Source organism: Podarcis filfolensis (genome assembly GCF_964270895.1).
Source record: "Podarcis filfolensis genome assembly, chromosome: 9".
In the NCBI taxonomy this organism is placed as follows: domain Eukaryota; kingdom Metazoa; phylum Chordata; class Lepidosauria; order Squamata; family Lacertidae; genus Podarcis; species Podarcis filfolensis.
In genome coordinates this window covers 24,279,021-24,292,218 of record NC_139610.1, presented here as the reverse complement: position 1 = coordinate 24,292,218, position 13,198 = coordinate 24,279,021, and the positions used below count along the sequence as shown (strand labels likewise).

Genomic DNA, 13,198 nt, shown 5'->3' with positions numbered 1-13,198 from the left:
TTGGCCGAGGGAGCCGGCGTAAAGCTTCCGGGTCATGTGGCCAGCATGACTAAGCTGATTCTGGCAAACCAGAGCAGCGCACAGAAATGCCGTTCACCTTCCCGCCAGAGCGGTACCTATTTATCTACTTGCACTTTGACATGCTTTCGAACTGCTAGGTTGGCAGGAGCAGGGACCGAGCAACGGGAGCTCACCCCGTCGCAGGGATTCGAACCGCCAACCTTCTGATCGACAAGTCCTAGGCTCTGTGGTTTAACCCACAGTGCCACCCACGTCCCACTCAACAAAGGGGGTACCATACCCAAAAAGAACAGCCAATTGAGGCCTTAGCTAGACCAGTGGCTTCCTAGGCCATGGACTGTTGAGTGTCCATCTGAAAAGAAAACCCCCCAACTGGAGGAAGGGTTATTCCCATCTAGCTTCAAGTGGTGGGTTGGGACCCATTAGCCAGTCACAGCCTGATGCAGGAACATTAGTTTACTATGGAAGAATATTAAGAAATGGGTCCCCAAATGCATGTTTGGGTTAAAAGTGCATCTTGGGTCTTAAAAGGTTGACGCTTCCTGCTTACAATGTCTTGAAGGAGGGCCCAGGCTGGCTGGCCGGCCTCCTGAACAGAAGTTCTTCTACTCAGGAGGAGAGGATACACCGCAACTTTTTGCTGCAGATCCTATTTGTAATAAAGAAGATCTCAAACTATATACTCAACCTCCCAAGATGCTGCTGATGGTATAAGAATAGAAATTCCCAGGGCCTAGACTAGAGGTAAAGTCCCACATGAGACCACTAACTAGGTCAACTCAATCAGGACACTGATGGGAGGGCAAGAAGCTATTCTGGAAACAAACGTCGATTCATAACTTTGACAATTTGAGTTGATTCCGTTCTAAAGGCAGACAGAGAGCAGCAGAGAAATTACTGGATTCCTTAAAGTATTTCTTTAGGATTCTGGGCCTTGTGCAGGAAATAACTAGCACCAAAGGAAGAAGATAGTGGAAGTCGTTTTTTAAAACAACAACAGGAAAGCTGACTCCTTTTTCTTTCTTTCTTGAAAAAATAATAATAATCCGAAAGGAAGTCTGGCCTTGTGTGAAGCTCAGATAAGGGAAGTGGAGTGGCCCTTGGTCAGAAGCTCTTTCTATCATCCCCAACATCAATCAAGGCACTTCCTCTGAGATGCCCTTTCACAGAGATAAGGCACAGTGTCAAATTCAGCAGAGGGTCGCCATAAGGGAAATCAGAGAAAGAAAACAGACTGATTTGTCACGAGTACAAACAACAACAACAAAATTGCGAGTTAGCTGTTGTCCAGAGATAAAATCCTATACTGCATAAATACAATTGACAGTAATCCTATAGACACTTACCTGGGACTAAGTCCCAGGGAGCTAAATTACTTCGGAGTACACACATATATATGATTACACTATTAACTAGAATGCATTACTGTAGCCAGACCCTCCAAGTGTCCCTGTTTTCCAGGGATGTCCCAGATTTACAGAAGCTGTCCCGGTTTATGATTTGCTCCCAGAATGTCCCACTTTTCCTTAAGATGTCCCTATTTTCATTGGAGAAATGTTGGAGGATATGGAGTTATCCAACCTCTGAGCCGTCTGAAGGCAATCCAGTATAGGGAAGGTTTTTTAAAATGTTTATATATATGTTGGAAGCGGCCCAGAGTAGTTGGGGCAATCCAGGAAGATGTGTGGGGTATAAATAGTAAAATTTTCATTATGGAATGGGACGTCCCTATTTTCACTGGAGAAATGTTGGAGGGTTTGCCATAGCCCAGGAGGACTGTGGGTAAAAGCATAAGAATTCTGCTTATTAAATGCTAACACCATTGCTCGGGAATTCTAAGAAGCCACACACAAAAATCAGTGCAGTTTAGAAATAAATGCTCAACAATAGTAGAGTTTTGAAAGGTTCAGCCCGCCATCTTGATTCAAAATGGTTTCCCATTGTATCCAAACAGACAACAATCCACTCCTTGATCTCAGGAACCATCATGCAAAATTTGGTTATGATATCATAAGAAGTGTCCAAACACACAGGGAACAAACAGCTTTCCTAAATATTTAGTAGCTTTTTATCTTTTTAAAACAATTGTTTTGTGGGTTTTATACTGTCAGCCATCTTGAGCAACTTTGTACAGATAGCTGGGATATATATATATAGCTCAGCTTAAAATAAGCAAACAAATAACCCTAACAGTGCACTAAGCCATCTGTTAAAAATAATACTTCCCAAACTTAACAGAGAAGCATATGATAGATAGATACACATTTAGAGACTACTATGATGCATGTTTTGCCCTTGAGAGTAAAAATATTTGGGTGTTTAGCTGCCTGTGTTGCTGGAACCAATTCCCAAGTGCTTCACATTCACAGAGTCATAAAGGAGCTGGAGGAAGTTGTGTCGACTGCCAGGAAGGGGTGGAAATGAATATTTTTATACAGCCTCTGCTCTTCCTCCAGTCTAGCCCAAAGTTAGGTTTTACTTTCCCGCTTCACTGCACCAAAGAGCTATTTCAGTGAATAAGGTACAGCAAAATAAATTGAAAGAAACATCTTTGGCCAGAACTCAGGGCTGTGTGCATTCTAGGGATGAGGATAAATAGGAGGTGAGAGTTTGGATTTCACCAGACACTGTGGTTAGAATGAAACCTGAAGCAGATGAAAGAAGAGGCTCGCTAAAGAAGGGGAATGAAGAATGCACCAGCCCAACATGCACTGTGACTTGCTTACCTAGCTAGAAACCATGATATCCTCTCATGTCTGAATTAGGCAGCTGATGCAGGTAATAATGCCCAATGAAATTTGGGGAGCCAGAGATGGGTAACATAAGACTGCCAGCGCTTCTCAGAGATTTCTGATTTGGCATACAGATAGAATTACAAGAGAGAGCACTCTCAGCTGATCTTATGGATTGTTATAAAGGGATAAGGCAGCCTCTTTGGGACACTGGATCCAAACCAGGAAAAATAGATTCTAAAGTAAGGTAAAGGGACCCCTGACCACTAGGTCCAGTCGTGGCCGACTCTGGGGTTGTGGCACTCATCTCGCTTTATTGGTCAAAGGAGCCAGCGTACAGCTTCCGGGTCATGTGGCCAGCATGACTAAGCAGCTTCTGGCGAACCAGAGCAGCGCACGGAAATGCCGTTTACCTTCACCGGAGCGGTACCTATTTATCTACTTGCACTTCATGCTTTCGAACTGCTAGGTTGGCAGCAGCAGGGACCGAGCAACGGGCGCTCACCCCGTCGCAGGGATTCGAACCGCCAACCTTCTGTCCTAGGCTCTGTGGTTTAACCCACAGCGCCACCTGCGTCCCTTAGATACTAAAGTAGTTGGATCCTTTCTAGAGAGTCTCCAAGCAATACCAACTTTAGGGTTGAATCAATGGCAAGTCGTGTTGTACTTACTGTGGGTTGAAAGTACATTCTTCCTCAAACTGCCAGTACCACTGAATCCTGGCCACGGCTGGAACAGCGTATACTGTACATGTTATGGCTTGGGTGGAACCATACTTATACGAATCCACAGGAGCTAGAAGTGCATTCTCCCCAATTTGAGGTGGAACTGCAGGAGGAAAAGATAGGCAATTACATCTGTGGGTTCCGGCAATCAGCAATGATTCGCAGCGAGCAGTTACAAAAGAAGGGAAGGGTGTTCTTCAAAACACAGGACACAAAACTACCATCACTGTTTGACAATAACCCAAGGGATAAAGGTAAAGGGACCCCTGACCATTAGGTCCAGTCGTGGTCGACTCTGGGGTTGCGGTGCTCATCTCGCTTTAGTGGCCGAGGGAGCCGGCATACAGCTTCTTGGTCATGTGGCCAGAATGACTAAGCCGCTTCTAGCGAACCATAGCAGCGCATGGAAACGCCGTTTACCTTCCCGCCGGAGTGGTACCTATTTATCTACTTGCACTTTGACGTGCTTTCGAACTGCTAGGTTGGCAGGAGCAGGGACCAAGCAACGGGAGCTCACCCCATCGCGAGGATTCGAACCACCGACCTTCTGATCAGCAAGCCCTAGGCTCTGTGGTTTAGACCACAGCGCCACCCGCGTCCCTCTAACCTAAGGGATACTATTGTGCTAAAAAAAATAATGGATACTTTTGATGCAGCAGGCAGAAATATTTCCTGAGCAGCCAAATGAAGGGGGAATTTGAGGAGGTGAGGCTGAATGGGGGAGTTGGGGGGTGTCAGGAAGGATGGGCGAGACGCAGGAGGACAGGAGGGGAAGGACACGCGATGTGCGGAAGTCAGAGAGAGCAACGAAGACAGGAAAAGAGCAGGACACAAAGGCAACTCCTACATACACACACAGAGTGCGATGGAAAAAATAATCTTTTTGTGAAACAACTGGATAATCAAAAGTCTTCCAAATAAATAAACTGAGGTGGATGTTGGAGTCAAGCAAAATAAGCGCAATGGATGGCAGCCCACCTGGGGTTTGAGAGACCAACAGCATTTGTTGCCTGTCTGAGGCAACACAAAGAGAGGTGTGGTGAAAAAATAGAATAACAGAAGGCTTACTAAGTCAATGATTTGGCACCCAACACTACTGCCAATGTGATACTGGGCACAGTTCAAGGTGCTGCTTTTAGCAACTTGGAACCCAACTTGCCCACTGCATCTCTGGCAACTGTGCTCATCAGATGGGGCACTGCTGAGAGTACCAGATGCCCCAGAAGTGTGCTTTAGCTTGTACTAGAAACTGGGATTTTGTGTAGCAGTTCCAGCTCTCAGAAATCAGTTACCAGCCAAAATTAGACAGGTGCCTAGCATGATGTTTAGGCACCCATTGATGACTTTTTTGTTGTTGTTTAGGAGAGCTTTCTCTGAGGTGCAAACCGTGTAGTTTATAGAAGTTCAATTTTATATCTGACAAAATTGTTTTGTTGCTTTCAGAGTTTGTTTAACAGATTAGAGTTTACGTTTCTGGGTTTTTATTCTGTTCCGTACACCATGTACACTGCTTTGGTAGCTTTAGCCTGTGAAGTGGGGCTATAAATGTGTTTAATAAATAAATGAAACTGGATTGCTGTGTTTAGAACCACTCTAGAAAATGTGTTAAAGGGATGGTTATTTATATATATATATATGTATGTATGTTGCTGTTCCCCCTCCCCCAGGTGGGGAAGAGGGGAAAAATTAGTTCGCTCTGCACTTTAATGCAAATCTACCTAATTTACACTTCCCCAAACAATGTGTGAACCAAAGTGCCACTATTCTTTGAAATACACACTTCTCCACCCCCCAAAAAGGTAGGAAAATCCTATTAGGATTACTAATGCACAAAAAAATGCATATATTTGAGGAAATAGCATACAAAAATTCTTTGCATTAGAGGAAATTGCTTAGGAAAAAATGAATTAGGCAAAATTGCATGCAAAAATTATATATTAAGGGAAATGCATGCCAAACAATTGATTGGGGGTGGTAGAGAAACAGAGAGAAATCAAAATTAAGAGCTGCATCCATCTCTGTCTTAGGGTAATAATGATTGGCAGCCACAGCTCTGCATTCTGAGGGGCACCATTCCAACTTTTTGACCTATCAAGACATGCACATAAAAGCCACTCCCCACAGCACCTGATGTAACCAGAGCATGCCCACACACTGGCAGCTTGTCACTGACTTCAGTGGACGCAGACTTTCCCTCTGAAGAAAATAGGAGACATGAATTTACCATTCACAACCAGATGAAAGGTGTGCTTCTCTTGCTCTTTGTTAATGGGATTGGTCAGAATGATGGTATAATTCCCAGCATCTCTCTCGCTCACTTCAGTGATTGTCAAGGAGTAACCGAGTTTAAGCGTTCGATTTGCAGCTATGGGTTTTCCATTTTTATACCTGCAAACAAACAAGCAAACAAAGACATAAGTGTTTGCTTGGCGGGCTTTAAAAAATAGAATGTAATTAGGCAGAATAGGTTTACTGAATTATTTCATCGTAAGAATACTTGCCCACCCTTCATAAGGTCCCAGGCGGGAGTTACAGCATGATTAAATAGAATTATAAAAACATATGAAACAATTACAATTATAAAAACCAGTAAGCTGCATAAAACCATTATAATAAGCGAACAGTATAGAATCATCAAAAGGAGGTGGATTCCAGAAAGCTAAACATCTTAACTATCAGGTCAGGTTAAAAGCCTCTGTTGATATCCTACATTTTTTTCTGGAGATCTCAGGGATAAAGTATCAAAGAAACTCTATTCTTATAGTAGTCCTGCAAGGTAGGATTATTCATCATGGCTCAATGGGGATTCTCCCATCCATGTGCCCTACTTTATAGAAGACAGTCCTCTATTTGGAAAGCTTTACATTTAGATGTATGTATGTATGTATGTATGTATTGCATAAAAATTATATACTGCTTGATTGTAAAAACAAACAAAAAACCTTCAAAGCAGTTGTATAAGTAGCATTCTGCAAAGCAGTGTCTTCTTCTGGACAATGTATATCCAGAGGCATTATACCATTTTGGCTCTCTTGTTATAGAAAAACCTGCTCCAGTTCTTACCATTTTGCATCTGGAGCTGGGTACCCTTTGAATATCACAGGAATCTTAGCCGGCTCGTTCAGTCTTGTCTCCACCAAAGATTGCATTCTGCCCGTAATGATGAAAGGTTTTTCTGTCGGAATTTAAGAAGGCAGCAAGAGTTTTTAGATAGCAGATTTCTTCTTTTCCAGAAGTAGAGGTTTTCTTATTGTATGCAGATTTTTTAAAAAAAATTGAGACTAATGGCAACATCTATTGAACAAGAGGAACCTTCTGTACTCTGGCAGCCCAACACAATGTCCCTTTGTTCTTCTACTATACCTTTCTCAACACCTGCTCTGCATCATTGGCAGCCACGGGGGAGTGCCATGACATCACAGCATGCATTTCCTTACTCAATCTTACTCAAAAAAGTCCACTTAAATTCAATGGCAGAGCTAACCGAGGCCCATTAATTTTAATAGAGCTATTCTGATCTTTATTAAATACAACCCTCAGTATCGTCCAGAAATTTGGGTCTGCTTCTCCTGTTCATTTCAACCATGCATGGCAGCGGTGAAAACAATAGTTGGCTGAGTAAAGGTGAATAAACAGGGATTGGCTTCAATTGGAAAACGACCCCTGATTGTTCCTTTGCAACTATGGCCTTGCCTGCCAAACATTAGGTGTGCATGGCTGTGGGATGGTCTGGTGGACTAACTTGACTCGGTGGACAGGGGTTCTCCATGCTGAGCCTATAGGATTGTACTTTACATCTCCCTTGTTTCCAGCTCATTCTCCTCCAAAAACAAAGCACGTAATTATAAAAGATTGAGGAAATCCTTGGACTTTGGTTTAATAGCTATCTCAATCAGTATAGTGGTCCTGCTCACCTCAGGTCAGCTGTGTGACCTACTGTTTACAAGAGGTAGAAGGGGAGGCTAGCAAGTTCAGCACAGCGCAAACACGCCAGCAGAGCCAATCTGGTGCTCCCGCCAACATGTTTGCACTGCATCGACCTTGCTGTCAACTCATCCCCTCCTCTTCTACCTGCCAGCAGCGACTCAACCAGCTAGAGATCAGGTGAGTGTTGCCACCCCAACATGTCATTTTTTACTGGTCTTGATTTTACTAGTGGTTTATTTAAATCAGAGTCTCTTCTCCCTCAGAATCTTCTTTGCACAAGTATCAAATCCAGGGGGATGCCTTACCATGGACGATGACATAAACACTGTTCTCCTTAGTCATACTGCTGCTGGAGGCGGTGCAGCTGTATTGACCACCATCCTTTACGGTCACGTGGTCTATGGTGAGAGTGCTCACAAACGTCTTCTTCCCTTCGCTACCAGATGAAGTCTTTGCATCCCTGATTACAACTTGGCTTTTCTGTAACGGAGTTCAAAGGGATTGATTTCAACATCACCTCTTTAGCCTCCTCTCACCCATGTAACACAAAATGTAGGGGACATTTTTCTACGTTGAACAGATGGGGTGGACGACAGGGCTCCTGTGCCTTTATAGACAGATCTGTAAACAGCTACTCACCCGCGTGAACAAAGATTGTTCCCAGGGGAGTTGGTACGGATGCTTTTGCAATCTGGATAAAAACGGGTTTCCTGTTGGCATGCCACTAATGATTTATATTGGAAATGCATATCCAGGTGGACTGGCAACACCAGTAACTTTTGTGAACTTACTGCTACCACCATTTGACAACTGTGCAGGAAGATCAGATTTCTGTAGAAGGTACTATGTTTGAACACCTGCACTTGTGGGGGGGAAATGGCCTCAACAGCTATTAAACAACTATGAAACATGTCCTCTTTTGCATCTGGTTGCCCTTATTCTTAGCACCATGTGCTTTTCTGAATATATCTTCTCCAGCAATATGATGGAGCACTATGTTAGTAGGAATTATTGGCTACCCTCAGGAAGGAAAGGAATTCCTAGCATTACTGGTGCCGCTGAGAAGGCAGCAATGGAGGAAGGACGTGAATCAGTCATTCCTATATGAGTGTGTGGTGGTTGCCGACTGTCTAGCTGTCTCTGGCATGGGTGCAGACTGATGATGTCAACAGAGCAGCTGATGATGTCAACAGAGCAGCTAGCCAGTTACCAACTGCACACTTGCATGGGGCTAGCTGAGGTGCTACGCAGCTTCCATTGAGGTGGCCAATCACTGCTCCCACCACGATCCTAAGGCAATTCCTACTAGAAAATGCTTCAGTGACTGCCGCTAAGTTACACACAAATCATCCCAAAGTTGGGAGCTCTAATGATCCCAAACGTATCATTGTTATCCATGCATTTCTGAGAGCTAGACAGCAACAACGCAAAGGACCGGCAACCCTTTGGGCTTCAATCCACGAGTTTTATCTTTAAAGGAAAGCTACCTTGCTTGCTGTCGTCTTGCTTGATGGGTAGGCCCATTCAAACACGATTGCCACGTTCAGCTCGGTCCTTGCGGTGCAGTTTAGCGTTAACTTCTCCCCTGCAGCCAGCTCTACCTGGTGAGGAGGGCTCATAATAAGGTCATGAATTTTATAACCTGAGTAGAAAAGGGAAAAATGAAGGAATAACAAGTTGAACCAAAGCCACATTGTAAAATTGTCTCCATTCTTGGAGGCAACCAAAACAGTGAAATTTCAGATAAATGAGGGGGTTTGGGAAGTGGGGCCTGGATTGATCTTACTGATGATTATTTTCAGTTACACTCAGAGAGGACACACTGAAATAAATGCACTTGACTAAGTTTGTGGATTTCAGTGGGTCTTCTTTGAGTTTGGCTAAGTTTGATATAACCCAACAAATCCAATGAAAATAATCAGCTATAAAATGGCTCACTTCTCAAAGCTAGCACTCTGCCCACCTGCCACACACCTGGTGTCATAATTACACCAGGAACTCATTTTTGCCTCCACGGTTTAAAACCATGTGTCCTGACAGAGCACTTGCAAAGCAGAGTGCATAGGCCTTTGCTTTGATAATAATTTTTATTAATTTTCAATTACCATCCAATAATAGCCTCATTATAACAGTACCAAATTATAATGCAATTACTAATGCCAATCATTCAAATACCGAATTGATGGTTTGATGATTTTCTTTATTTCTGCGTTCCAATATCTTATTAATTTCAATTACATTCCCTTATACAACATAATACATAATCCCTTCTACAACAACTGCAACATTAATAACTTCTATTCGTGTTAACACATTAAATGATTTATAGAACTGAGGCACTCAAACAGTGCCTAGGCCTTTGCAAGCCCTGACAACCAGCTGATCCTCAGGCGTACAGCAGGTGGTCATCGCTTGGAAAAAAACAGCCTCAGCCAAATCGGAAGGCCTGGCAGACCAGAGATTGTCCTCTGCTGGTTTTCACATTTATTTAAGGAATGTGGTTGGATTCAGTGACATGCGGTGAAATTTTCGTAGGGGAATAGTTAGGGCTAGCGGCACCAGCTTGAGAGGGTGATGGGGCGGGGAATGTTTCACGTGTGAGCATTGCACCTCCCTCCCTAAGCCGGGCAGAAGTTTCCCAAGCTTTGGGAATGAGGTGCCAGAGGAACACTTAGGGGACTAGCCTAGTCCACTGACTGCACACCACTGGTTGGGTTTTGTCAGATGGCAGTGGTGGTTGCTCATGAGTAATCAGTTGGGACTCAGACCTGTCTTTTACAGGTTTTATTTTGGTGCAGCACTATTTTCAGTGCAGAGCCACAAGTTCATGTCTGCCTCAATCGCCAGCAGAATCCGGGAGTGGTAGTTTCCAGGACCTCTCCCAACATAAGAGCTTCGTCACCCCCAGCTTTTCCTTCCTTCTTTGCGTTTTACACCTCTGTGCAGGGTGGGCGATGGAAGGGACGTGCTTCCCTCCTGGCCGGCTTGGCCAGGAGTGGTGCTGAGGCTCCCAGCAGCATCCTCTGGTCCTTTCCTCTCTTCCCCACTGGAGGTGTGGCTTTCCTCACCACAGGAAGAGGAAGTGCTTCGCAAGATTTTCAGAGGTTCCCTGTAACCCAACTGCCCCTCTGCTTCCCTAGCCTGTTCCAATGGCAGTACCCTGACATGTTTCTTCCTCTGACTCTCACCCAGACAGTATCGGACAGCCACGTTAGTTGCAATCCATACCATTTTAGTTTTAGAAAGATGATGGTTACGTTAAGCAACACAACTTCATGCTGTTCTGCTGAACCCCCTTCCATTAAGCTAAACAAAATGTAAGTAACAAATAAGATGGCCACAGAATGGCTTACCTACAACTACTACAATGTACATCACAGATTGGTAACTTTTGCCATCTATCTTCGCTTTGCAGTAGACCATGCTCACGTCGTTGATCAAGTTGGTGGGAATAGTGAAGCCTTTCTGACTGTCCCATGTAATCGATTTGCCATCAGGAACAAATATTTTCTCCGGGTACTTCTGCATGGACACCAGGATATATCAATTAGTTAAACTGTCTCAGAGAATTGAAAGGATGTCCAAGTTGTCCACCACATTCTCATCCACCCCGTCAACACAGTCTCTTGCCATCAACCCCTCCTCCAAATGTAAAGAAAGTGTGAAGGTGTCAGCAGTAATTAGTCATGGGGACAGCAGGTGCTTTTCTGGTGGCAGCACTGCATTTGTTGGAACAACGATGGGACAGGTCAAGGAGAAAGGGGTTAGGTCAGGAAAGCTCTAGGGTGACAGTGCACATGAACATGTGGGGCTTCTGCCACCTTGCCCTACTCCATCCCCACTCCAATGAGCTCAGCATCACTGGGAGGATGGTAATGGCTCTGGTACCATTCATGATGCCATGAATGAACTACTAAATGAACTACTAAAACAATGGACAAAAGGCAGCAATTCCTTTGTCTTACCGCATACAGAGATACGTTCAGATTTGACGTGGAGCCAAGGCAAGGTACCACCACAGTTTTGTTTCCAGTTAAATATACCACACCAATCTGATCACTAACGGAAGTCACAAACGGAGACCGGCCATCGGGAAGGTCTGTAACATCTGCAGGGGAGCAGGGGTGGGGATCAAATAAATACAGTACAACCAGTTTGCAAATACTTCTTAATTTGAAAAGCAAAATGATATACAACAGTGTAAATGAGTGATTCCATGTTAGGAAGCTGGAGTCCTAATACAGAGGAACTAATGGCAGGTGGAACCCCCAACAGATCTGTATCCTGATCATAGCACGGGGGCAAATGGGCATGTTTCAAACTCTCTCCCCGGCTGAGCACAATGATTAGGACTGAGATTACCTCATTCCCCTGCTAACCGGATGATTGATCTGAGGATGGGAGAAAGAGTGATCTACATCCTGTCTGGCCAGAGGTGTCCTTGCTCTCTTGCCAGAGGAGCTGAGACAGAATGGAGAGGCGTGATTTTTGTGCCCCACTGGGCCTGCCCCAACTCCTAGGTAGGCTCTTGTGTCTGACCTGTGTCCATGCGTGGTTGATGCAGACACCAGCATGTTTGCGTGCTCTGGTGTGTGAATGTGATGTGTGTGGCCTTTGCAGCAGCACACATGCTGTGGGTTTGGTCACATCTACCACCTGGTGGTGTAGCCTTCAGGTCCAGAATGTTTAGCCACTGCTGCTAAACCCAGCTACAGTATTTTGGTCAGCTACGGTTCTTCCAGCTTACCGTGTTAACTGCTGATTATGAGCACCAAGGAAACAATTTCTTTTGATACCGAATAATTCCTGCAATTGGGATATGTAGCTTTTATTGAATTGTTTTTATTGGGTATGGAATCGTTTTTGAATAGTTGCTTTCTACTGAGTGGTTTTATTGTACACCATCTTGGTGTTATTTTAATATATAGAAACTTTTAATAAATTTAGTGAGCCTCAATAGCTCAGTTGGTTAGCATATAGTGCTGGGACCACCAAGGTTTGGTCCCTGTATGGGATGGCTGCCTATTTCTGCCTTGCAGGGCATTGGACTAGATGATCTCCTTCCAACTCTACAATTCTATGATCATCAATTATAAACATAAATATAGAAAGCCCCAAGCACCCATTATCTGCCTGGAGAATGGAAGCTGTAGTCCTCTCTATAGGAAATGCCAGGGTCAACAAAGAAGTTTCTTTGCTCACAAGAGAGTATGGGTATGTGAAGTTCTATGAAGCCCCTTAAAACTTTATGCATGTTTACTCAGATGTAAGTCCCATTTCTCCAACAGGACAAGCAAAGGTATAGATCTGCAGCTTTGATCTTCAATTTCCCAAACAGTTAAATAGGGGGAAAAACACCACTCCGGTCAGCACCTACCTTGTACATAAACATACACACTTGACATTGTATGGTTGTCTTGGTAAAGGCACTTATAGGCTCCCGTGTCGTTGCCTGTTACTTTTGTAAGAGTGAGCATCTTACAGTAGACATTGTCTATACAGTCTGTCACCGTCACTCGGTTTTCAGCACTGGTCTGGTTGTTAGGCCAAAGCCATTCCAAAGCTCTTTCACCACTAAGGTGGAAAAAATGAGAGGTGTGAGTAATGGTAAACTTTGACATTATGCAGGAGTTTATCATGGCAGACCCCATAGCAATGCCCCCAAGGGGAGTCCATAGTCACGCACCCTAAAGAAGAGTCCCAAACTGCAGGGAGCTGTGTTGACCTACTCAATATGGGGATCAGCAAGAGACATTATCAGTTAAAAGACACATTCCAGCCACGCAAAAGTGC

The 13,198-nt window shown here is 44.2% G+C and overlaps 1 protein-coding gene and 1 long non-coding RNA gene across 2 annotated transcripts in view; both read right to left on the bottom strand.

Annotated features, from left to right (window-relative positions):
• LOC310770367 overlaps window positions 1-13,198 on the bottom strand; it is a 193,056-nt gene that overhangs the window by 135,967 nt on the left and 43,891 nt on the right. The gene's annotated exons all lie outside the window — the stretch shown is intronic.
• Window positions 1-13,198, bottom strand: part of KDR (kinase insert domain receptor) — a 48,260-nt gene that overhangs the window by 26,956 nt on the left and 8,106 nt on the right. Inside the window, exons 3-10 of the mRNA XM_083630096.1 lie at window positions 12,783-12,979; window positions 11,371-11,513; window positions 10,759-10,927; window positions 8,893-9,047; window positions 7,711-7,885; window positions 6,542-6,653; window positions 5,703-5,866; window positions 3,425-3,581 (exon numbers count right to left, since the gene is read on the bottom strand). Coding sequence (XP_083486222.1) covers window positions 3,425-3,581; window positions 5,703-5,866; window positions 6,542-6,653; window positions 7,711-7,885; window positions 8,893-9,047; window positions 10,759-10,927; window positions 11,371-11,513; window positions 12,783-12,979 — 1,272 coding nt within the window. The remainder of the gene's footprint in view (window positions 1-3,424; window positions 3,582-5,702; window positions 5,867-6,541; window positions 6,654-7,710; window positions 7,886-8,892; window positions 9,048-10,758; window positions 10,928-11,370; window positions 11,514-12,782; window positions 12,980-13,198) is intronic.